Source organism: Zeus faber (assembly GCF_960531495.2).
Source record: "Zeus faber genome assembly, chromosome: 4".
In the NCBI taxonomy this organism is placed as follows: domain Eukaryota; kingdom Metazoa; phylum Chordata; class Actinopteri; order Zeiformes; family Zeidae; genus Zeus; species Zeus faber.
In genome coordinates this window covers 2,871,760-2,896,956 of record NC_137191.1, presented here as the reverse complement: position 1 = coordinate 2,896,956, position 25,197 = coordinate 2,871,760, and the positions used below count along the sequence as shown (strand labels likewise).

Here is a 25,197-nt window from a genome sequence, read left to right as displayed (position 1 = left end):
AGGAGAGGGCTGGGAAGACCATGTCCCACCTGGAACACTTCCAACTGGAGTGAGGCATTTCTGTCCTATAGTGCCAGCAGCTATCCAGCCTGCTAATGGCAGCCTCGCAGTTAGTTCCACTGGGCCTCCTCCATCTCTGGCAGTTTCAATGGTGGTTCACCTCTCACTCGGTGCACCCAAAGTCACACAGGCACCGCCACCTTTGGATGACAAGGGAGTGCATGGCGGTCCTGAGAATATGGCATCTTCTCTCCTTCCCGACACAGGGAGTTAGTATGGGCAAAGTCCATCGCAGGGAGCTGGTGTGCCTCACTAAAGGGTTGGGGTGCGGTGTACAGGGGTAAGGCAGCCAGCGGTCACTGGAGCCAATCTTGGACCGGACACCACATGGCCCTCCGACATTTCTTTCCCCATCTACAAGGCCAACATGTCCTGGTCTGATCTGAAAACACCACTGCGGTGGCCTAAATCAATCATCAAGGGGGACGATACAATTTATTTTTACAAAAACTCATTTTAATTTAACTTGAACTTTACATCTAACTATAATGGAAAAAAAAATAATTTCCGATATTCACTATCAAATAAGTTGTTATCTGGCTTGTTATTCAGGAAAAAAAAAAGATCCGCAATGACAAGAAAACCAATTGACACTCAGGATCACACAGATCGCGCTTAAAGTTCCTCAGTGACAAAAATACAGAGACCTATCACAACACTGCCACTCGCCCAGCTGAGGTACTTCAGAATACCATTGCGTGAAGTTAATTTGTACCTCCCCAAATGTTATGCGTCAAACTTAAGTCTAGGCTTGTTAAAATTATTCTAAAATGATAAATAAAATGGCCAAGGTAAGATAAAGGTACCCAATGACTTGCATTTTAAACTCTCAATTATAATAAAACATGCGACCAAGAAGGAGGAGGAGCAATTGGTGTGCAAAGCAAAAATTTTGGAAGGAATGTCTTTCGCAGCTATGAAAATGTGACTTATTTCCTAAACAATTGATTTACATTCCCATTGGAATGTGAGTTTCTTATAGGTGTGTACACACCAATGAAGACCATGTGTTTGCCAGTGTAGTGCGAAGTGTTCATACTATGATATTTTATTGAATGTAGTTTGTTGTCCTGAATGTACTGTTTGAGCATACTATGGTTTCAGACATACTAAACACATTCACATACTTATTCACCATTCACAAGTCAGTTGGAGTTTTACTTCAATCATTACCTGTTTGAGGGCACGTTCTATTTCCACCCCCTGGGCCCATGGTACCGCCGGATTAGCCAGGCAGTCTCCACTGTTTCCACGGCGACTCATATCTATTCGCTGTTTGTGAAGGAAGCGGAACGCCTCGGTCATCACCTGGACGGCATCATAGGTCAGCGCTGAAGTGTACTGGAAAAGACACACCTTTCTTAAGTGTTTTTTCTGATGGCTATAATCAGACAGTTGTAGTAACTGTGAAGATACTACTATCAGCCACAACATTAAAACCACAGATAGGTGAAGTGAATAACATTGCTCATCTCGTTCCAATGGCACCTGTCAAAAGGTGGCATGTATTAGGTAGCAAGTGAACAGTAGTTTCTTCAAGTTGATGTGTTGGAAGCAGGAAAAATGGGCAACCGTGAGGATCTGCCTATCCCACATAAGAGCTACATGTAGCACAAATTACTGAAAAAGTTAATGCTGGCTACGATAGATACATGTCAGAACGCACAGTGCATTGCAGCTTGCTGTGTATGGGCTGCGTAGCCGCAGACCGGTCAGAGTGCCCTTGTCCAGCTCCGGAAGAGCCTACAATGGGCAGATGTGAGTGTCAGAACTCTGATGATGAATCACGTTTTCTTCTACATCATTGGGAAGACCGGGGATAGGGTCCGATCGTATCGAGCATCTGTGGGATGTGCTAGAACAACAAGCCCAGCCCATGGGGGCCCCACCTCGCAAGTTACAGGACTTAAAAGCTCTGCTGTCAACGTCTTGGCACCAGATACTACATGACACCTCCAGAGGTCTTGTGGAGCCCATGCATCGATGGGTCAGAGCTGTTTTGGAAGCAGGGGGGGGAGCTACAATATACAGTATTGTTGGTGGTTTTAAGGTTATGGCTGATTGGTGTAAATAATACTGTGAATTTATAAGTTCCCAGCTCCTTTTGTTTTGTTCAGGCACTCAACATCCAAGGCTTCAGTGACGCCGTCATTACAATGCAGCTGTTTATTGGAACGCACAAATTGAAATAAAATGTTGAGAAAGGTGACCCTGAAAATGGTGCCAGGTATGTGGCTATAATTAGTCTAAGCAGATGGTAGCAGCGCAGAGCAATGTGTTCATCCATTATTCTCCACCTTGGAACCATACTGTCAGTCTATCTATCTATCTGGACAGGTTACAAGAGGGCTGTTGTTGCACAATTAATAACACTGCTGAAAAATGGTTAAGATTTTGCAGATTGAATTAGTTTACTCTTCAGATCACAAAGAGGGAGTGGATTAGGAACCATTTGACTGTAATAAATAATAATTAGCATTAAGATATAATCATTTCACAGACACCTTGTTTGCAATACCGAGAGTCTTGCAAAACCACTTGTGTTTTGGGATTAAAATGTAATGTCGGTACTTATGAATGTAAATATATAGCAGAATTCACAGACACAGCAAAATATGTATCAATTTAGGTAGAAAAGCTTTCACCAAAATAACTCCATAGTCACACTAAAATCCTTTGGAGAAGATCACCCGAATAGTGCATAAAGAATTTTAAAGTTCTTGATTATTCTTCATATACTGTATACAGTATATAACAACATATCAGGTGAGCAAATGGGTAATGAATCCCATTTAATCATACCCTGATCCTGGTGTCAGCTCCAGGGTATTCCTTCTCTTCCAGTGCTTCCCACCGCTGGTCAAACTTGGCCACCACAGGATCATCAAAATCTACGATCTGAAAGCCAGACACATTGGCCCCTCCGTACTGGATTTTGGAGAGATCACCGTCTACAAAACCCTGAAATACATGTGCACAAACACACACATCAAAAAAACAAACAATTCATTCACTGATAGTAACTTACATATTAGAAATATTTGTAACTTGAGTTATGCTGATATTGGCTACAATTTCAATTCTAAATTCATGAATGAAAAACCCTGGCATATTTTCAAATTGTAAAATACTGTAAGTAGGCTCTTTAGATCTACATCTACTTCAGGAATGTAAAAAAACAAACAAACACAATTTTACAGAATTGTCACTGCAATGTCATTTCTATCTATCTTTTAGTCTTGCAGGAAAGAATTATGAATTCAAGTTTAGCCCGACTGATGAAGAGTTTTTATAGCAACTTCAGCTCAGGGACTGCAAACAACTGTATAAATCATTAGTCTTTAAAATGTGTGGGTTTTAAAGTAATCAGTAATCGGTAATCAGGCAATTTACAACAACATTGTTGTAAATATTTATTTTCCAAGGCATTACAGAAAATCGCACTTCTGTACAGTTCCACAATATTCTTACTCCCTGACATGAGCTCATTAAAAAATATATGAATGCATTTACTTTGGGTTTAATCACTAAAAGGGTAGTTTACAACAATTGAGTGTGGTTGTATCTGAGCAGAAATGTGTTCAGGTTATAGCTACATTGTATTTATCAATAGATACTCACCAGGTTAGCAATAATATAGTGGTACCCCTTCACATGCCGGCCAATAGTGATAACCTGTTAGAAAAAAACACATCCATATTCAACAATAGAAAACATATTGAAGTTTATTTGTCTCTTTGTCGCTGAAATTAATTTGTGAACTTAGTGAGGAGTGACGACTAAACAACTAAAAGAAATGTAACATAAAGGGGTGATTTTGTCGTCTTTCTACAACCAAAAAAGGTTTACACCAGTGGCTGGCCATCATTGCCTTCCGGGCCTTCAGTGGAGGCATAAGATATCTCAGAATGAAGTAAAATATGTCTCAATTATTAATAAAATAAAATGGGGTTTTTTTTCATGTCAGTCTGGTCAATCTACTATCACTCATTACATTCTGAGCGCTGCAGATGCTCGGGTCGGGAATGATTTACCAGTCCGTGTTCGATAAAATGTTATCCAATCAGCTGTTTTTGTCCGCTGTCTCCTTGGGGAAAATTAATTCTAGATTCCTCCTCGAAGGCCTTCAGAATCTCCACTGAACCCCTCTTATATCTGAGTGAATGCCTGCACCCAGAGGGTGACCCCGGATGCTCTCTAATGATTTGAAAATCGTGTGCCCTCAACCCACAATAAAATATGGTACTGTATTTTACAGTCTGATCACTTGATAGACAGTATATATTGTATATCAAGTGTGTGTGGCATATGTGTTTCAAGAACATTTGTATAGATAGATGGATAAAATAACAGACCTGCCAACCTTGGAAAAATACTTTGAGTAACACAATAGTTTAACAGGGAGTCTCTGTGGTGCTTGAGTTACTGCAGCTAAATTACTCCATCAGTTATTCACACCGTAGCCGCCTCATAACGAGGCCAAGCACATTGTATGTGAGCTACTACGGCTAACTATACACAGTACACAAATTAGTCTCATAAGGGTATACACATTGAAATGCATCATCTCGTAAAGTTACCGAACATGTTTACCAACTAGAGATGCACCGATTGCAATTTTCTTGGCCAATTAAGTTTCCTGATTTTTTAAAGTCTGACCAGCCGATTCCGATTTCCGATCTGCTGTACGTCAATGACAAATACATTGCGTGATCTGATCACACTCTCGTGATAAGACTGCTGCACATACAGACCACTGCAATTTTCAGTTACCACAATAAAGAGATCCTTACACAATGTTTATTATTGATGATTATTCACTATGGGACAATAATAACACATGAAACTGTCCCTGAGTTCCAATAAAATTAAATATAACATGGAACAGTCTCTGAGTTCCAGTGAACTAGAACATGGGACTGTTACCAAGTTTCAGTTTAATGCAACCTGTAACTCTCTAAGAGTTTTAGGAGGACACAACATGGAAATGTCCAGTTCAAACTTAAAATGAAAATCTTTTTCACTTTATGTGCAAATACACATATATATAATATTTACTGAATATGGTACTTGTCATTCCAAAATAAATTGAAATCATTACAAAAATATGAAAATTGAATTAATGGCCGACTCTTCTCACTCTCGTTCACTGGAAGTCCTCCTCCCCCCACTGTGCATTAAATGAAATGCATCAAATTGAAGACTGATTTTACTGAGTGACTCGTCAAGAACCAAATCTCAAAAAAGAGTTGAACTTTTCATCATGAGTGGAGCTCCACTGTGACAGCTCTAGAAACGCAGTCTGCGCAATGTTGGGATATTGTCAGGAATGTTGGGATATTGTCATTATTATTATTATTATTATTATTATGTCACGGCATCTGTAGATAGTGGAATGCGCAACTGTGGTTTGTGGTTTTCAAAAAGCACTCCAAAAGCAACTTGTTGAAACTGTGAATAGTGTTTTGTACAAACAACCAAGCGTTACAAAAACAGTTCTATAATTCCTATTAAACTTAAAAGATATCGAAAAAACAACTAAAAGCAGACCTGCCAACCTTGGGAAAATATTTTGAGTACCAGAATAGTGTAACAGGGAGTCTTCGTGGCATTTCAGTTACTACACCTAAATGACTCCATCAGTTATTCACACCATAGCCGTCTCGTAACGAGAATAATCACATCATATCCAAGCTACTACGGCAAACTATATACAAATTAAAATAATTAGGATATACTCCATGAAATGCATTATGTTAAGTTACCGAATATGTTTATCAAATAGAGATGCACAAATTGCAATTTTCTTAGGGAATTCCAATTCTGAAGTCTGACCTGCCGATTCTGGCCGATTGAGATTTTCATTCAATTGTATGTTCATAATAAAACATTGACTATTAAATAACTTTTAAATTGTTGTCCCATCATTTTGAGTTTATATCTGCGATGTGAGAAATCAAATTTCCTTATAATTATCTGCTGTACGTCAAGGACAAATATATTGTGTGATCTGATAACGCTCACGTGATAGGACAGCTGCACATACAGACAGCAATTTTCAGTTACCATATTATTGAGATGGCTGATTTTGACACTGTGTGTTTATTATTGTTCATTATCCACTATGATTAGCAGAGTACGTGAAGGATGAGCTAGTTTCCCACGACCTGCCCGCCTCTCTCTATGGCATCATTGAGCTTGCTTCCCGTATCGACCGACGCATCCAGGCCCGCCAGCGAGAGAGGCAAGTGGAGCGCCACCCAGCAACCCGTCTTCCAGCTCTTCCGGCCCGTCAACCCACGAGTGAGGCCTCTCCCATGCGGGTTGGCCGGTCCAGCCTCACCCAAGAGGAGAAGGAGAGACGCCGGGTGGGGAACTTTTGCCTCTACTGCGGTCTAGCTGGACACTACATCTCCGGGTGTCCGGTAAAAGGGCCGGGCTCGCCAGTGAGGGAGGAGGTCCTGGTGAGCCACATCTCCAAATCCCCCTCCAACCTGCCCCAAGGCTCACATTCCCTCGCCATACTTATTGACTCTGGTTCCGACGTTAACATCGACGATAACCTAGCATGGCAGCTGGGTGTTGGTCGAGTTCTCCTGCCTTCTCCGGTACCTACCACTGCCCTGGATGGCCGCCTCCTGGGGACAGTCACCCATCAGACAGTGCCCATCCGCATGCTCCTGTCCGGCAACCACCACGAGACGATACAGTTCTGCATCCTGCACTCCCCTCGTCACCCTCTCCTCCTGGGGTTCCCCTGGCTCCGGCGTCACAACCCACACCTAGACTGGACCACAGGGGCTTTTCTGGGATGGAGTCCTGCGTGCCATCAGGTCTGCCTGAAGCAATCCGCCGCACCTCAGCCACCCAACAGCTCCAGCTCCGCACCCGACATGTTGGGGGTCTCCGCCGAGTATCTAGATTTCAGGGAGGTCTTCAGCAAGGCCAAGGCGACATCCCTTCCCCCGCACAGACCGTACGATATTGCCATCGACCTCCAGCCTGGCTCCACCCCCCCCAGAGGCCGCCTGTACTCCCTGTCCGCCCCGGAGAGAGAGGCCATGGACACCGATATTAACGATGCCCTGGCGGCGGGCATCATTCGTCCCTCCTCATCCCCAGCGGGGGCGGGCTTCTTCTTTGTGGAGAAGAAGGACTTTGCCCCTGTATTGACTATCGCGGTCTCAACAACATTACGGTCAAGAACCGCTATCCCCTGCCCCTCATCTCATCAGCCTTCGAACTCCGGGAGGGGGCCACGGTGTTCACCAAGCTCGACCTACGCAACGCCTACCATCTGGTCCTGGTTCGAGAGGGGGACGAATGGAAGACGGCATGGAACACTCCCTCCGGTCACTACGAATATCTGGTGATGCCCTTTCGTCTCACCAACGCCCCCGCCGTCTTCCAGGCTCTGGTCAATGACGTGCTCAGGGACATGCTCAACAAATTCGTCTTCGTGTACCTCGACGACATCCTGATCTTCTCCCGATCCCAAGCTGAGCACGTCCACCACATCCAGACGGTCATGCAGCGCCTCCTGGAGAACTCACTCTTTGTGAAGGCGGAGAAGTGTGAGTTTCACGTCCCGTCCGTCTCCTTCCTGGGTACGTCGTAGGGAGGGGGACCATCCAGATGGACTCCACTAAGGTCTCTGCCGTCACCACCTGGCCCGCCCCGGACACCCGCAAACAACTCCAGCGCTCCCTGGTTTTGCCAACTTCTATCGGAGCTTCATCCGAGGCTACAGCACGGTGGCTGCCCCCCTCACAGCCCTAACTTCCTCCAAGGTGCCGTTTTGGTGGTCCACCGCCGCCAACGACGCCTTCCTGGCCCTGAAGGCACGGGTCACTTCAGCCCCCATTCTGGTATTGCCTGACCCCGAACGGCAGTTCGTGGTTGAAGTGGACGCCTCCGACGTTGGAGTCGGACCTGTTCTGTCCCAGAGAACCGCCTCCGACCAGAAGCTTCATCCCTGCGCCTTCTTCTCCAGGCGTTTAACCCCGGCCGAGAAGAACTACGACATCGGGAATAGGGAGCTTCTCGCCGTCAAATTGGCCCTGGAGGAGTGGCGACATTGGGTAGAGGGAACCCAGCTGCCGTTCCTGGTGTGGACCGACCACAAGAACCTGGAGTATATCCAGTCCGCCAGGAGACTGAATTCCCGTCAGGCCTATTGGGCGCTCTTCCTAACAAGGTTCAATTTCTCCCTCTCCTATCGGCCTCGGGTCACGCAATATCAAACCTGACGCCCTGTCCCGGCAGTTCCAGGAGGAGGAGGAAGACGCTGCTGACCCTGACACCATTCTACCGTCCTCCCGTCTAGTTGCCACACTCACCTGGGAGGTGGAAGAGAAGGTCAGAGCCGCCGCCCAGGACCAACCTGGACCCAGCGCATGTCCGCCCGACCGTCTGTTCGTCCTGCCTGACCTCCGGTCCAAGGTTCTCCAGTGGGCCCACAACTCCTGACTCACCTGCCACCCGGGGATCCAGCAGACGAAGGAGGTCGTCCAGCGTCGCTTCTGGTGGCCCTCTCTGGGTGAGGACGTCCGAGGGTTCGTCAATGCCTGCCCCACCTGTAACCAGCACAAACCCTCTCTTCTTGCTCCTGCTGGTCTCCTACACCCACTGCCGGTTCCTCATCGCCCCTGGTCTCACATCTCCGTGGACTTTGTTACCGGTCTGCCACCGTCTAGCGGCAACACTACCATCCTGACCATGGTGGACTGGTTTAGCAAGATGGCTCACCTCGTGCCTCTACCGAAGCTCCCGTCGGCCAAGGGCACCGCCAAGCTATTATTGTACCACGTCGTCCGCCTCCATGGCATCCCGGTAGATGTTGTATCCGACCGGGGTCCCCAGTTCGCCTGTCTTCTGGAGGGAGTTCTGTGTGCTCTGGGGGCCACCGTCAGCCTCTCTTCAGGGTACCACCCCTAGTCCAACGGTTAAACGGAGCAAGAACCAGGAGATGGAGATGGTCCTTCGCTGCATGACATCACAACACCCGTTGTCCTGGTCCGAGCAGCTTTTGTGGGTGGAATATGCCAACAACACCCTGACCAGTTCGGCCACAGGCCTCTCCCCCTTCCAGTGCGCCTACGGCTTCCTACGTTCCCGCCGGCGTGGGAGAGGCCTGCAGTACCTGGTGGATTGGGAGGGTTACGGCCCGGAGGAGAGGTCCTGGGTCCCTGCGAGGCACATTCTCGACCACAACCTTATCAGGAGGTTCCATCAGTGCCATCCTGACCAGCCCTCCAGACCAGCCCTCCAGACCGGGTCAACCCTCCCGACCGCAGACCCCACCACCTCTCTTGTCTGCGTCCTCCAGTGATGTTTCAGAGGCCGAGGATGTCGACCCTGGGGGTCCCTCCTCAGATGAGGACGTGGCCCATTTAGCGGAGGACGAGGAGATGGACAGGGTCTCCAACTACTCCGATGAGGATCACGTGGCCCAATTAGCGGAGGATGTGGAGATGGACGGGGTCTCCGACGAGTACTATCCAATCTTCGTTTACCTTGAAGTACCTCCAAACAGCCTAATTTTCTTTCTTTCACTCTCTTTTATTAAGCGTCAACTACGCAATGTTAGGTAACATTAGGTTGGTATCAAGTTTGAGTATTGGATCATTTTTACAAATACATGAGCACTGTATTGGGTGTGTAAATTTGACCGGCACAGAGTCATGCATCTCTATTACCAACTCTTTATATGTCAACATTACGATCACATGTTTGTTCTTATTACTCCCGCACTTCCCACTACCCTTTTACCTCAGCAATGCGGTGTCAGTGAATAATAAAGTGCCGCTGCGCTCAGTGGATGTTGAGTGAGTCAGAGGAGAGGGAGGGGAGGGCTTACAGAACCACAGGTCATAGTATCTGGCCCAGTCCCAGGGATGTAGTTTAAATACCCAATCCATGTACGGTATTGTTTGTATTGATTAATGTATTGTTTTCCTTAATTAAATTACAATAATATATATATAATCTTTATTTTTTATTTTTTGCAAAGCTGGCATTTTGTACCTGCACATTTTGTCCAAGAATTGTATGGTTGGTACACAAAATGCGTGCAGTTTGGCAGGTCTGTAAAAGTTATAGAGAATAGTGATGAAGTGGTCAAAAATGGCACTGAACCACAGATGGCCTCAAAACTGCAGGATCGTCGCAGGCTGCGGCCTTGGGTGCAGTGGCCTGGAACTTTGTAGAGCAAAATATATGAAATGAACTCTCATTATTATAATATTAGGATTCAGTGAGAACTAGAATTTCTTGAGTCAAAATATAGATTATAGATTTAATATATACACACAAAATATTTATATACATATATATCTACAGCATATCTAGTTAATCTATATATAATGAATATTTATATAATATTTACATTCATATTCTCTCTCTCTCTCTCTCTCTCTCTCTCTCTCTCTCTCTCTCTCTCTCTCTCTCTCTCTCTCTCTCTCTCTCTCTCTCTCTCTCTCTCTCTCTCTCTCTCTCTCTCTCTCTCTCTCTCTCTCTCTCTCTCTCTCTCTCTCTCTCTCTCTACTATTTTAATGTTTAATAGTCACTGCACATAAACCTAGAAATACAAAGAAAAATCAAGGGTCCCCATCTGGTTACACAGAGAGGGGAAAGGCTGCACAAAGAAATGGCTGCAATCCATTTCTTCGTGAATACGCCCTTAAGTGTGCATCTGGTGTCCTCCAATCCTACTGCATGATGCATATTTAATTTGCCATGAAAGGGTGAAAGTGGAACATGAATGAATGAAATTTTAATTTTAATGAATGAGCCAAATAAAATATTTACTGCAACAAAATCTAACAAGCAACATTAACCAAATGCAGTACATTTGAGAAAAGGGTGAGAAAAGGGTGTGCAAAATATGAGTATACCACAAAAAACGAAAATGGAAAGATTTCCCATCACCATAATTGAAGTGGCGCGGCTCCGTATTGAAATTTTTGGCATTTGAAGGGCGATGGATGGATAGAAGAAAGGGTAGATGGAATAGGCTACCTATAGCAATGACTTGTGGGGATGGTAGCTCAGGCGGTAGAGCTGGTGGTCTAGTGATCCAAAGGTTGCCGGTTTGATCCCAGGCTCCTTCTGCTAGCATGCTGTAGTGTCCTTGAGCAAGACACTTAACCCCTAATTGCTCCTGATGGCTGCGTCCGTCGGTGTTTGAACAATTGTAAGTCGCTTTGGATAAAAGCGTCTGCTAAATGTAATGTAAATGTAATGACTTGTGTTCTTCAATGTTGAAAACACGTTTTCACACATTACTGTGCTGGCCAAAAAAGTCAAAGCATGTTTCAGCGCTGTCTTGGCATTGCCTCAAGTAGCACTTGAAACTTTCTGACCAGTTGTTTTGATGGTCCATCCGGCATTCTGACACCACAATCGTGATATTTGTAAATAATAGTAATGGTTTCACTTGTGTAAAATGTCCAGGAACGACTGATCTTCGAGATCAAGGGATGTAGGCACATCTATGACTTTGCATTCTTCAAAGCGCTTAGCCAACTCACCATGACCGGCATCTTTGCCACTGAAATACACCCTGCGGAGCTCAGTCTTACTGTCATCTTTGTGTCTTGATTGTTTCTTCCCATCATAAGGTGTTTTTGCGCCGCAGAAACTTTTTCACAGTTCTAAGAACTTTTGCAAGGACCCTCCCATTTTTGTGTCTGCACTGCCGGAACTAGGAATGATCACGGGTCTTAGAACCCTGTTTTTATGGATTTTTTTTAGCTCATACTCCAGGGCAGGGACTAACGAGCACAAGAGGAACCTTCAGTCACGTAATTACATGGTGATTGGTCCAGACGTAATTCCATGATCCCTCGCCCCCGGCACACCAACGACAGTCTGCCCCAGTTGAGTCACATCGTTCTGAGCAGGGACCAGCCCACGTACACTAGGTGGTAATAAAAAATAACCAATAAAAATAAGAAACAATAACAATTGTTTTTTTTATTATATATGTATTGATATATATGTATTGATTTCATTTTTATTTGCTTTGTCCGGGAGCAGCAATGTTAGCAAATGTCCAAAAGAGTGTTAATGCACTCAGATGCTGAGTTGTTGAGTCTCAATGATCAGTAGGTCCATCTCCTCTGCTTGAAGCATCATATTTTCTGGGTCCAGTAAATCATAGAAATTACCACTTAGGCTTGGGCATCTGCAGGTGGCTAGCATGTAAAAAAAAGTTTTAACCCCACCAAAGTGCTGAGAAAACAGCGCAGTAATAGTGCATCACAGGGCAAAAGGGAGGCTCTACTTAGTGGAATCAATGACGCTACTAACATACAGGTTGGCAAGCAAAAGAAAAATGGAAAGGTTAGGATAACAACTGTCATAAAAAACTTTATTGGAACTTATAATAAGTTACGTGTAGTGGATAGATGGATGGATGGACGGACAGATGGATGGACGGTCTGTAGTTTAGTCGTATTTGAAGCAAACCTGTTCCATGATATCTTTCACTTTGTCTTGTTCACAGTCGAGAATGATGCGTCGTTCTTTACGGATTTCCAGATCCTGAAAGACACAGAAATAAAATAATTCCAAAGTTGCTGGTAAAATATGAATCAATTTATGAATTTTATAAGTTCTAAGACCTTTTGGAGGAACCCTCCCATTTTGTGTCTGCACTGCAGGAACTAGGAATGATCGCAGTTCTTAGAACCCTGTTTTTATGGATTTTTTTTAAGCTCATACTTCATGGCAGGGACTAACGAGCACAAGAGGAATCTTCAGTCACGTAATTGCATGGTGATTGCTCCAGACGTAAGTCCACGGTCCCTCGCCCCCGGCGCACCGAGGGCAGTCCACCACGGATGAGTCACATCGTTCTGAGCAGGGACCATCCCACGTACACTACAATAACAATTGTTTTTTTCATTATATTTGTATTGATTTCATTTATTTTATTTTGACTTTAATTGAATAAAACAAAAAATCTGCATGTGGTGTCCTCATGTATACCCTTGCCTTACTGATGTCAGAGCAAACTGTTAAATTACACCTTGTAGATCTAACATGAGTGCAGATTCAGCAACTGGATTGCTTATTATTCGCCTCAAATTTGTTCAGAAACAGATTTTGGTGGACTGATTAGGTGAAACCAGTGAAAGTATATTGACTAAATACAACACGGAACATGCCGTAACCGCATTGGCTTACGTCACTTCAGTCTTCCTACTGGCGGTGTGAATGCAACCAGGAAAAAGCCCTTGGAGGTATCTAGTTCCCAGTTCCTAGTGCCCTTCAGGGAGTCCCCAGAACTGTTTGGTCAGAAAGTGACTATCGTGTTGAACGCTCTTGTAGACAGTTGACCTTCTCTTGCTTTGTCAGGGAGCAGCAATGTTAGCAAATGTTCAAAAACTGTCTTACTGTTTATAGCCAAGGGTCTGCTGAGGCAGTAGACAGGTACCGGCAAGCTAGAAGGGCTGCAGCTTGGGCAGTCACTGAAGCAAAAACCCGGGTGTGGGAGGAGTTCGGGGAGGTTATGGAGAAGGACTTTCGGTTGGCCTCAAGGAAGTTCTGGAAAACTGTTCGGCGACTCAGAAAGGGAAAGCAGGGATTGGCTCAGGCTGTGTTCAGCCGGGGAGGAGAACTGCTTTACCCGGACTGGGGATATTGTCGGGCGGTGGAAAGAACACTTTCAGGAACTCCTGAACCCAATCAATATGTCCTCAGGGGAAGAGGCAAAGTCTGAAGACTCGGGGGAAGTCTCGTCCATATGCCTGGCAGAGGTCGCTGAGGCAGTCAAAAAGCTCCTCGGTGGCAAGGCGCCGGGGCTGGATGAGATTTGCCCTGAGATGCTGAAGGCTCTGGACATTGTTGGGCTGTCTTGGCTGACACGCCTTTTCAGTGTCACGTGGATGTCGGGTGCAGTACCTGTGGATAGGTAGACCAGGGTGGTGGTTCCCATTTTTAAAAAGGGGGACCGGAGGGTGTGCTCCAATTATAGGGATTTCACACTGCTAAGCCTTCCCGGGAACGTTTATTCCAGGGTGCTGGAAAGGAGGCTCCAGCTGATTGTCGAACCTCAGATTCAGGGGGAGCAATGCGGATTCCGACCTGGACGTAGAACAGTGGACCAGCTCTTTACCCTTGCAGGGTTGCTCGGGGCGTCGTGGGAGTTTGTCATCCAGTCTACATGTGTTTTGTGGACCTGGAGGAGGCTTTTGACCGTGTCCCTCGGGGGATCCTGTGGGCCGTACTGAGGGAGTATGGGGTACCGGGGCCGTTGGTACAAGCCATCTGGGTCTTGTACAACCAAAGTGAAAGCTGTGTTTGCATTCTCGACACAAAGTCAAAACATGTTCTCAGTGGGTGTTCGACTCCGCCAAGGTTGCCCCTTGTCCCCGCTTCTGTTTGTGATATTCATGGACAGGATCTCAAGGCACAGGCGAGGTGAGGAGAGTGTCTAGTTTGGGAACCTCAGAATTGCATCTGTGCTTTTTGAAGATGATGTGGTTCTGTTGGCTTCATCAGACGATGACCTCCAGCACGCACTGGGGCGGTTTGTAGCCGAGTGTGAAGCGGTTGGGATGACAGTCAGCACTTCCAAGTCTGAGGGGATGGTTCTGTGCTGGAAAACGGTGAATTGCTCCCTCCGGGTCGGGAGCAAGTTGCTGCCCCAAGTGAAGGAGTTCAAGTATCTCGGGATCTTGTTCACGAGTGAGGGGAAAATGGAGCATGAGATGGACAGGCAGATCGGTGCAGTGTCAGCAGTGATGCTGGCGTTGTACCGGACCGTTGCGGTGAAGAGGGAGCTGAGCCGGAAGGCAAAGCTCTCAATTTACCAGTCCATCTATGTCCCCTCACCTATGGTCATGAGACTTGGGTAGTGACCCAAAGAACGAATACAAGCAGCCGAAATGAGTTTCCTCCATAGGGTGGCTGGGCTCAGCCTTAGAGATAGGGTGAGGAGCTCGGACATCCGGAGTAGAGCCGCTGCTCCTTCGTGTCGAAAGGAGCCAGTTGAGGTGGTTCTGGCATCTGATCAGGATGCCTCCTGGGCGCCTTCCCTTGGAGGTTTTCCGGGCACGTCCAACTGGTAGGAGACCACGGGGTAGACCCAGAATATGCTGCAGGGATTACCTATCCCAGCTGGCCTGGGAACGCCTCGGGGTCCCCCAGGAGGAACTGGAAAACGTTGCCGGGGAAAAGGGGGCCTGGAGCTCCTTGCTCAGCCTGCTGCCACCGCGTCCCCGCCCCAGATAAGCGGAGGAAAATTGATGGAATGGATGGATGTTAATAGCTTGTTAATGCACTCATAGTTGTTGAGTCTCAATTATCGGCAGGTCCATCTCCTCCACTTGTAGCATCATATTTTGTGGGTCCAGTAAATAATAGAAATGACCACTTAGGCTTTGGCATCTGCAGGTGGCTAGCATGTAAAAAAAAGTTTTAACCCCACCAAAGCGCTGAGAAAACAGCGCAGTAATAGTGCATCTTCATAAAATATGAATCCGTTTTATGAATACATTTTTTTTTGCCCTGGAAAAACATCTCACAAAAAATGCTAATTGGGAATCTGCAATCTCAATCTTGTGATTGCAGAATTATACTTTGTTTTCTAGCATATTTACTACTTAATACTAATTTATTTGTAACACTATTTACAATATCTAATGGCAAGTAATTAGAATCAGCACTCAGCGACAACACTTTGAAATTTGAAATTCTGAATTTGGTGATACATCTCAGTTGGAAAGAAAAGCTAACCGCTGCCATTAAAAGGAACCTAGTATGTTTTTCCCTATGTTCTTTCATATATATAATGTTACAATGTCGGATGTTTGTATTAGACGTGGCCAAAGTGGAAAACAATGAGGTAAACTAATGACATAGTAAGGGATGGTAGCTCAGGCGGTAGAGCTGGTAGTCTAGTCATCTAAAGGTTGCTAGTTCGATCCCAGGCTCCTCCTACTAGCATGCTGTAGTGTCCTTGAGCAAGACACTTAACCCCTAATTGCTCCTGATGGCTGCGTCCGTCGGTGATTGAACAATTGTAAGTCGCTTTGGATAAAAGCGTCTGCTAAATGTAATGTTTAATGTTTAATCGCTGTGAACAACGCTCAGGCTTCCGACCACTCTAAACACTCAGTTTTCAAAGGTTTTTTCAATTCTCTGCATGAGCTGACGTCAGCTTGTCATGGATTTCCTTATGGTCATTTGCTCCTTCCGATTTGCTGTGCATTTCTCCAAACAAGACCAATAAAAAATTGTGTGGTTTTATTGTATATGTATTTATTTATTTTATTTTCCGATGTTTACATGAAACGAAAAAATCCCTGCGTACAAGAGTCCAGGTTCTGTGTGTTCACGCAACGTTACTGTAGGCTGCTCGATCCACTCCACGTTTCTCCAAACAACACCATAAAATGTATATATTTTATTTTCTGACGTTTCCGTAATTGAATAAAACTAAAGAGCCCCAAGCCCGGCTGTATGGCGCTGTTCCCCAAGCTCAGTGAGGGACACCATGGTGAATGTCGCAACAAACTTTTAAATGAGGCCTTGTAGATCTAATATGAGTGAAGATTCATAATGAAGCTCCGTCTCTTTCAGACACAACTACGCAACTTCAGTGTTGCACACTTCCCTTCGCTGTCCGAAATCAAATTTGCTTTTCCAAAGGCCAAGCTTTCTGTTAAAAAGGGGAAATATGTGTCTGTGATCACATCTCTCATGACAGAATTCAGTCAGTGCATCCAAGATTTTTCTATAATTGAGAAAGAAATCAAGCTGTTCTCAATTCCCTTCCTGGTGGATGCAGAAGAAATGGAAGAGAGTCTGCAAATAGAACTTATCTTTTTCGATAATTATCTGAAGAATCAACATCAGCTTCCCTAACCGACTTCTACCGGAGTTTGGAAAAGGCTAAGTTTCCACTGATGAGACACCACGCAAAAAGAATGATGAGTCTGTTCGGCTCAACATACATATGTGAGAAAGCATTTTCTCTGTTAACTCCAAAATGACCGACAGCCATCTCTGTGATGTCCTTCGCATCTCAACCACCAAACTTACTCCTGACTTGCCAGCCATCCTTCAGTCCAAAGCGCAGCATCACTGCGCCCCCTGAGTGCAACGCTGTTCCCTTTATAGGTGAGTTAAAAATTTATTACACAGGATTCATGTGTTAATAAGCCCAATTAATTTATAGATTCAGTCAATTAAAGTTGATAACATTTTCTAACAAACATTAGTTGATGTGTTAACAAGCCCAATAACTTATTTGCTTATTTGTCCCCCTTTATATAGGGCTGTGAAGGGGGATCACCATCCTGACTAAAAAGCAATCTAAGGTTGTTATTTTGAGAATTTGCTGCCAACCATTTTTGTAACAAAATAAATGAAAACTCATTAATGGAAAGCTGTGATGAAGGCTGTTTTTTCTTTAAGCATATTCAATTATCAAGAATTACCTGCATTTGATTGATTTTGCTAACTTGAATACACTAGAGGTTAGGCTATATACCTCACCTCGAGTGAGTAGCCCAGCCCTTCGCATATTTTTCTGTATGTGGCCTTCAGTAAAAAAAGTTTGGACACCCCTGTGTTATGTGGCCCTCAACATCATTGCCTATTTACCTAGAAGTGAGCTACTGTCCTGCTGATCTACTGCCGCTACTCAGGCTTAACAGATGAATTCTCTGACTATGTTTCCATGGTGACATGGTGATGCACGTAGGTAATATTTTAATTATGGGTGACTTTAATATTCATTTGAACTCCCTGTCTGAACCCCTAAGCAGGGCTAGTGGTTCTCCTTTATACCTCTGCTATGTCTGACCACTATTTAATAAAATTCGAAACAGAATACTGAGCAGGTTCAGAGCTATAGCAACCATAACATGAATGCCTTAACTACAACAGCACTTTCCGATCAACTGCCCACAGCTATTGCTTCCTTTTCCATTTCATAAAGGCCCCATTGACACCCTCACAAACTAATTTAATGCGGCCCAGTGTAATGGTTTCGACTCCACTACTCAGAACAAAAACGCTTACTAGGAAACCAACACCTTGGTTCACAGATGAGACAAGGCCACTGAAGCAATCTTGTAGGAAACTTGTGCGCAAATGGCATGCAATTACAGTTTAAGAGTTCTGTCAGGAATGGGATGATGGTTTTCTGAACTACAAACATTCTCTTTCACTAGACAGAACTGAGTATTTCTCCAGGTCAATTAGCCTTAAGAAAAAATTTCCCAAAACTGAATTTGATACGGTAGCTATAGTATGCTGACCCCAAAACAGCCTTCTTCCCACAGCTCCCCCTTTGCAGCTAATGACTTAATTCAATTTTTCACTCAGAAAATTGGTCCTATTAGAGAGGAGATTAAAGTGATTCGGGCTCAACAAAATTGTATCCTTCCAGTAGTGAGATATGAATAGACACTCGGGCAGATGGCATTGATAATCTTTCACACCTTATCAACACCGTGTCAACAGATACCTACAGTATCTGTTGACACTCTTTAAAAGTTGGTAAGTGCAGCAAAACCAACAACATGCTTACTAGACCCACTCCCTGGAAGGTTGTTAAAGAGCTGTTTTCAATTATGGGACTCTCACTGTACCTACAGCTTTTAACACAGCCGTGATTAAACCCTTACTTAAAAAACCCATCCTCGATCCTGAGACTCCTAGTAACTATAGGCCAGTCTCGAATCTCCCCTTGATCTCCAAAATTCTAGAAAACATCTGATTATTGATCACATGATCTATTTGAATAATTTCAGTCCAGATTTAGAGCACTCCACTCGACTGAGACGGCCCTCACAGAAGTAGTTACTGATCTTTTACTAGCAATGGACTCAGAAACCTCATCGGTAGTACGATTACTTGACCTACTGTAAGCGCTGCTAATACTGTTGATCATAACCTGCTGCTAGATCGCCTTGACACATGCATTGGCAAAAGACGGTACCCGCTTTCCTGATTTCGATCTTATCTGTCAGAGAGGACACACCATGACCGTGACCTCTGAGTATTGTATTGTTACTTGTGGGGTCCTGCAAAGGTCTGTACTTGGACCTTTGTTGTTCAATATCTATTTGTTTCCACTTGGAGATATATGCAAATATGGCATTACCTTTCATTGTTATGCTGATGACACCCCACTATACATGCCCTTAGAACTAACTTATCCGCCCAATTGTTGTACTCTCGAGGCATGTCTTACTGAAATTACACATCGGATGGCATGTAATTTTTCGCTTCTTAAATCTGATAAAACGAAGATGCTGACTATTGGGCCTGCCAGACACAGGCACCTGTTTAAAGAAGCCACTCTGAACTTTGATAATTGTACTATTACCCAAAATAACTCAACAAAAGGTTTAGGAGTTACATTTGACCCCACTCTCTTTCCAACTACATATTACGAACATAATATTAGAACTGCATTTTTTCCATCTTCGCAATATTGCAAGATATGGCCCATTCTATCCATGAGTGATGCGGAGACCATAGTTCATGCATTTGTAACATCCCGCCTGGACTTTGCACTATGTTTCTCTGTGGCGTTCAAAAACCTCCAGTTTGTAAAAAATGCTGGCTAGATTAGAAAGGTTTACCATATAACCCCTATGCTGGCCACCTTGTACTGGCTCCCGGTTCACCTCAAATGTGACTTTAAGGTTCTGCTACTTACCTATAAAATACTACACAGCCTAGCGCCGTATTATCTTGCTGACTTAGTGGTACCTTACTGTATGTACCATCTCGAGCCTTACGCTCACAAAAATAAGTTAAAATAAGTCCACAGGCTCTAGAGCAGGGGTGTAAAAACTTTTTTCACTGAAGGCCACATACAGAAAAATATACAAGGGGTTGGGCCACTAATTAGAGGTGAGGTATATCGCCTCACCTCTTGTGTATTAAAGTTGGCAAAATCAATCAAATGTAGGTAAATTATGCTTGATAATTGAATATGCTTAAAGAAAAAAAACAGCCTACATCACAGCTTTCAATTAATGAGTTTTCATTTATTTTGTTACAAAAATGGTTGGCAGCACATTCTCAAAACAGCAGCCTCAGATTGCTTCTTAGTCAGGATAGTGATCCCCACAGCCCTGTATTAAGGGGTAGAATGAGGGGGGAAGGAGATGTGTATATTTCACGCTTGTTATGCAAATAAGTTAAAGCTAATGTTGATTCTTCAGTGAACTATCACACTGCATTTCAATAGGTTCTAATTGCAGACTCTGTTTAACTTCTTCTGTATCCATCAGAAAGGGAGTCGAGAACAACTTGATTTCTTTCTTAATGATAGAAAAATCTTGGATGCACTGACTGAATTCTGTCGTGAGAGATGTGATCACAGACACATATTTCCCCTTTTTAGCAGAAAGTTTGGCCTTTGTAAAAGCAAATTTGATTTTGGATCTCATTTAGGCGCTTGTTCAGTGTGTTAAGATGAACAGTAAGATCAACTTAAAAAGCTAGGTCTGCCAACCATAGAGGGTCAATCAGCTCATGATGAGGTCAGTTCTTCTCTTTCAAAAACTGGTCAATTTCTGATCTCAGGGAAAAAAAAACACAAGCCATGACTTAGCTTGCGCACATTACATTACATTACATTGCATTTAGCAGACGCTTTTATCCAAAGCGACTTACAATTATACAAACACCGAGTGACGCAGCCATCAGGAGCAATTAGGGGTTAAGTGTCTTGCTCAAGGACACTACAGCATGCTAGCAGGAGGAGCCTGGGATCGAACCAGCAACCTTTAGATTACTAGACGACCAACTCTACCTCCTGTGGTCGAGCCCTCATGCTCGAATTATGTTGACAGTTTTCACAACAGTGTTCATCACATCACCAAGCTGGACTGTCTTAGCACAGATGGATTCTTGGTGGATGATACAGTGAATTTTAACAGCCTCACCTTCACTGTTACTGTGCACCTTGCATTCCTGGAGTCGTATCCGTAACTCCGCACAGCTTGTCCCATGTAAGTCCCATCGCATCTGACACAGCTTCAAAAATGTCCTTAGCCGTTGTTGTGCCCTTTAGACTCCTAAGATCAAGCAGCTCCTCCGTAATGAAAAAGTTATTGTCAACTCGTGTCGAGCAATGAGTCGAGCTACCTCGTAACTGGCTATTGTGGCATTTTCTTGGGCTTTGTTAGCACAGAAAAAAATACTGTTGTTGAGCTTGCAGGCTAGCTAGGCAGTGTAGGATGTGAAGGTCTGATATTTGGTTTCGTAGTGTCATCATACATTATAGTCTTTTGTCACTGCAAATCAAGTTTCATTGCAAATGAAACAGATACACTTCCCCTTGACTTCTTTGAGGAAATATTCATTTTCCCCACCGTCTGAAATTTTATGCACTCACTTGCTATTTTACGCTTCTTTGGTTCTGCATTTTTGGTCAGCCATAGCAAAATCTTTTTTTGATTGCTCTTGTTTTGTGGAGAAGCTGCCTTGTTCAAGAAAGCTAGTGTTAAAACTAAGTACAATACAGTCAAGTGCAAGTTTCTTGTGTGGGCCATATTCCATTATATTTTTAGAATTTGCTGTGGGCCAATCAAAAATGGACCACAGGCCACAGTCGGCCCATGGGCCATAGCTTGGACACCCCTGCTCTAGAGCATTCTCACTCCAGGCACCAGTACTCTGGAACACCCCAACTGCAGAAATCAGGGCTGCTACCTCTATATAAATGTTTAAATCCAGACAGAAGACTATTTTTTATAGTCTTGCATTGTATTAACCATTGCCATCCTGTTAGTAATTGTCATTGCACAGAATACAAGTACTGAGGCAATGAAATGCATTTCTCTGCATTTTACCTATCTTAGTAACTAACAGCAGTGGGCTGCCATATAGTGGAGTAGTTAGGGGGTTAAGTGTCCTGCTCAAGGACACATCAGCACGGTACCAGGAGGAGTCAGCGATCGAACCGGCAAACTTGCGATTACTAGACGCTCTACCTCCTGAGCCACTGCCATATACCCCCTGATATACCCCCTCCCCCCTCTCTTGTTTTGGTATGAGAGAGGGTGTCAGTCTGCTGTAAGCATGATGGCTGCTGCTGTGCTGTAGCCATGGAGCCAGAGGGAGCATGGTGACCCTTTGCAGATGTGCCATAGCGTAAGCAATAATAGATGTGCCGGTCTGCTGTGGTTGAGCAGCCTTGCTATCCTGGAAGGATGATTCCTTCTTCTGTGGCCCCATATCAAGGTTTCTTCTCCTTTTTTCCCCAAGGGGATTTTTTCCTTGCCCGGATGGGATTGAGACAAGGGGACGCTGTCGATTTCTGTGTGAAATGTGGGCCTGTGAAGAACTTTGAGACTGCACTGTGATGAAGGGCTATATAAATAAACTTGACTGGACCTGACTTATCAACCATTCAAATAAGATGTAAATCAAGCAACTAAGGTGTGTAACTTCATTTGTTTAGGATTTAGTGAGTGAAACCTGATCCCTATGTCAACCTCTCAGCATCTTTTAGGTTACCCATATGTTGTGCTGTTTGAAGTGCCATTGCAACAAGATTGTTCTAGTGCCCCCCCTCCCTCATGCATGTTTATGTCTGTGTTTACCTGAAATAGAGAGCGGTAGGCTTCATCTTTCCTTTCGTCTTTCAGGTTTCCTACATTTATTGCTGTGACGACCCATTTCCTCTCAGCTGCTGTGTCCAAAATGACCTGTAGGGTAGACAAACCTAAACACACATCATATGTTATTTCAAATAGGTCAGTATGAGGGCTCATGAAAAATGAATAAATTACAATAATTTAAATGCTTCTATTTGATGATATGTTAAGAAATGTGATCAGAGTTGATCAATAGCAACACCCATACAAATGAAACAGTATGAGTTAGAGGCGAGAACATGTGTCCTGTACCCGCAAAACATGCACTCAAGCTGGGATAAAAAAGGAATGGCTCTGTGACCAAACACTTTGTTCACAACAAAGACAACCTTCTCTGGACATTTGACTATGACCCAGGAATCCAAACTATGGAGACTGTTATAATCTTACTAAGGCTCTGTATGTATATAGAGACTAACTGGACTAGCTGACTTTGACTTGTGGTTTGATTGATTGACCGATTGATTTGTTTGAAATTGTTAAGTCACCTGCTTTGGACAAAAGCATAAACAAAATGATTTAATGCAAGGGAAATGTAATTTGCATTTGTGAGAAGTTGATGTTTTCACTATGGCACTGCATTTACGATCAGACACAAGAGCTGTGTTAATTAGTTTCATAAATTATGCCCAGAGAAGAACATAATTGTGTAAAATATTAATTATTATATAGAGACAACACAAAGACACACACACACACACACACGCACACAAAAAAACACACATATACAGTATAGATATGTGTGTGTGTGTATGTGTATGTGTATATATATATATATATATATATATATATATATATACACACACACACATATTTATATACATACAAACATACATATACATACATATATACACACACACACACACAGACACACACACACAAACACACACACACACCTGATTTGACAGAGCAAAGTAATTTATGGCCCATTAATATTCAGTAAAATCCATCATCCACTATGGAAGATTAGACACTTTTTGAAAACAAATGTGTAGTGTTAATTTGCCGCAGTTGAAACAATATTAGAAGTACCAATGATATACTGTAACTAACAAGCTATCTTACCTCTATCACTGTCGTAGAGATAGGCAAACTTTTCCCATTTGTAGTATTCTACCAAAGACACCAGGGGACCCTTTATGTCTGGCCTCATTTGAAGGACGAACTGGTTCATCCCTTCGACAGGAAAGGAGGGAGTGATGAAGGACACATGGAGAGTTTCGCAGAATGAGGTGATAGTGTTGACCGACTTCTTGTCATAGAAACCGAAAATGGCGTAGACACCTCGGGAGAATTGCGAACAAACTGTAGGTATCAGAGATAGAAGAGAGAAAGAGAAGGGAGAGAGAAAATAAAATAAAATCACACATTTTTTCCAATATGGCAAACCAGTGATCTTCAATGGGGGATCCACGACCCCGGTTGAAGACCGGGACCAATTTTGTTTTATGTCAAAATAGTTTTTGTGAAAAATAAACAATATATATTTTCCACCAAAAAAAAAAAAAAAAAAAAAAAAAAAAGTCGGAAACTCCAACCATTAACACTAGAACAGCAGTATTTTTTATTTCAGCAAACAGCTGAAACCGAACCGATTCACATCTTTTGACATTATGGTGCGTTCAAAAACCCTTGGTTCTGAGAAACGTTCAAAAACCTCAGAATTTTCAGTAACGTGCTGAGTATTTCACAGACTGGTGCATGGCTGAACTTCAATAAACACACATGTTGGCTTAATAAGGCTCTATAAATATCTTAAATATGCATGTTGTTATATAAAATATATAAAAATAATATTATAGGCCAGGCTTCAAATGCAAAATTAAATCTAGGGGGTGCCTGCTGTTTATTTATCCCCCAAGGAGTCCTTCGGCTGAAAAAGGTTGTAAAAAGATCAAACGAAAAAAGAAGAAAATAAGAAAGAAAATGAGAAGCTTAGGTGCTAGTGTTGACTAGAGTGTTGGCTTGAGCTACAGTTGATATTTTTCATCCATGATGGTTGTGCTTAATAATACAACAAAAAGAAAATGCTGGGCAAAAGGACCTGTCAATCAAAATCCTTAGCTTGGACTGCATTAGAGAACAAGCCAGTACATTTAGATCAGTGAAGCAGAGTGGAGTGGTGACTCTTTAATTATCACACTTTCAAATGGTGTGGGAAAAATATGGCAAGTCAGTAAAAGTAGTCACACTACTTAAATTTAACGTCTGGGACAAACTCAGGGCAGCACATTTGAGCCACAGCCATAACTGAGAGAAGCTCAGCTTTCCTTTGAATTATGAAACTAAGAGTGTCACTGTCACCATACTATATGAAAACGCGCAGTTTTATGAGAGATGCACAAATCACAGCCTACTTTAAGAGAGTCCATACAAGGATGAACATCAGTGAGCTTCCTTCTCCAGGACATAATGATTATAAACTGTGACGTGGCCAGGGAGTCACCTGTTAGACACCAATTCATATTCAATATTTCAATAATGACTGTATATTTGTATT

General features: G+C 43.6%; 1 protein-coding gene across 3 annotated transcripts in view; it reads right to left on the bottom strand.

The window, feature by feature from the left end:
* The window catches only part of LOC307228650 (glutamate receptor 2-like), a gene marked incomplete at both ends in the record, with an annotated part of 122,609 nt that overhangs the window by 51,732 nt on the left and 45,680 nt on the right, over positions 1-25,197 (bottom strand). For all 3 annotated transcript variants that reach the window (XM_079998380.1, XM_079998381.1, XM_079998382.1), the window contains 6 exons: positions 1,234-1,401; positions 2,863-3,021; positions 3,682-3,735; positions 12,532-12,606; positions 22,644-22,765; positions 23,763-24,002. In XM_079998380.1, coding sequence (XP_079854506.1) covers positions 1,234-1,401; positions 2,863-3,021; positions 3,682-3,735; positions 12,532-12,606; positions 22,644-22,765; positions 23,763-24,002 — 818 coding nt within the window. The remainder of the gene's footprint in view (positions 1-1,233; positions 1,402-2,862; positions 3,022-3,681; positions 3,736-12,531; positions 12,607-22,643; positions 22,766-23,762; positions 24,003-25,197) is intronic.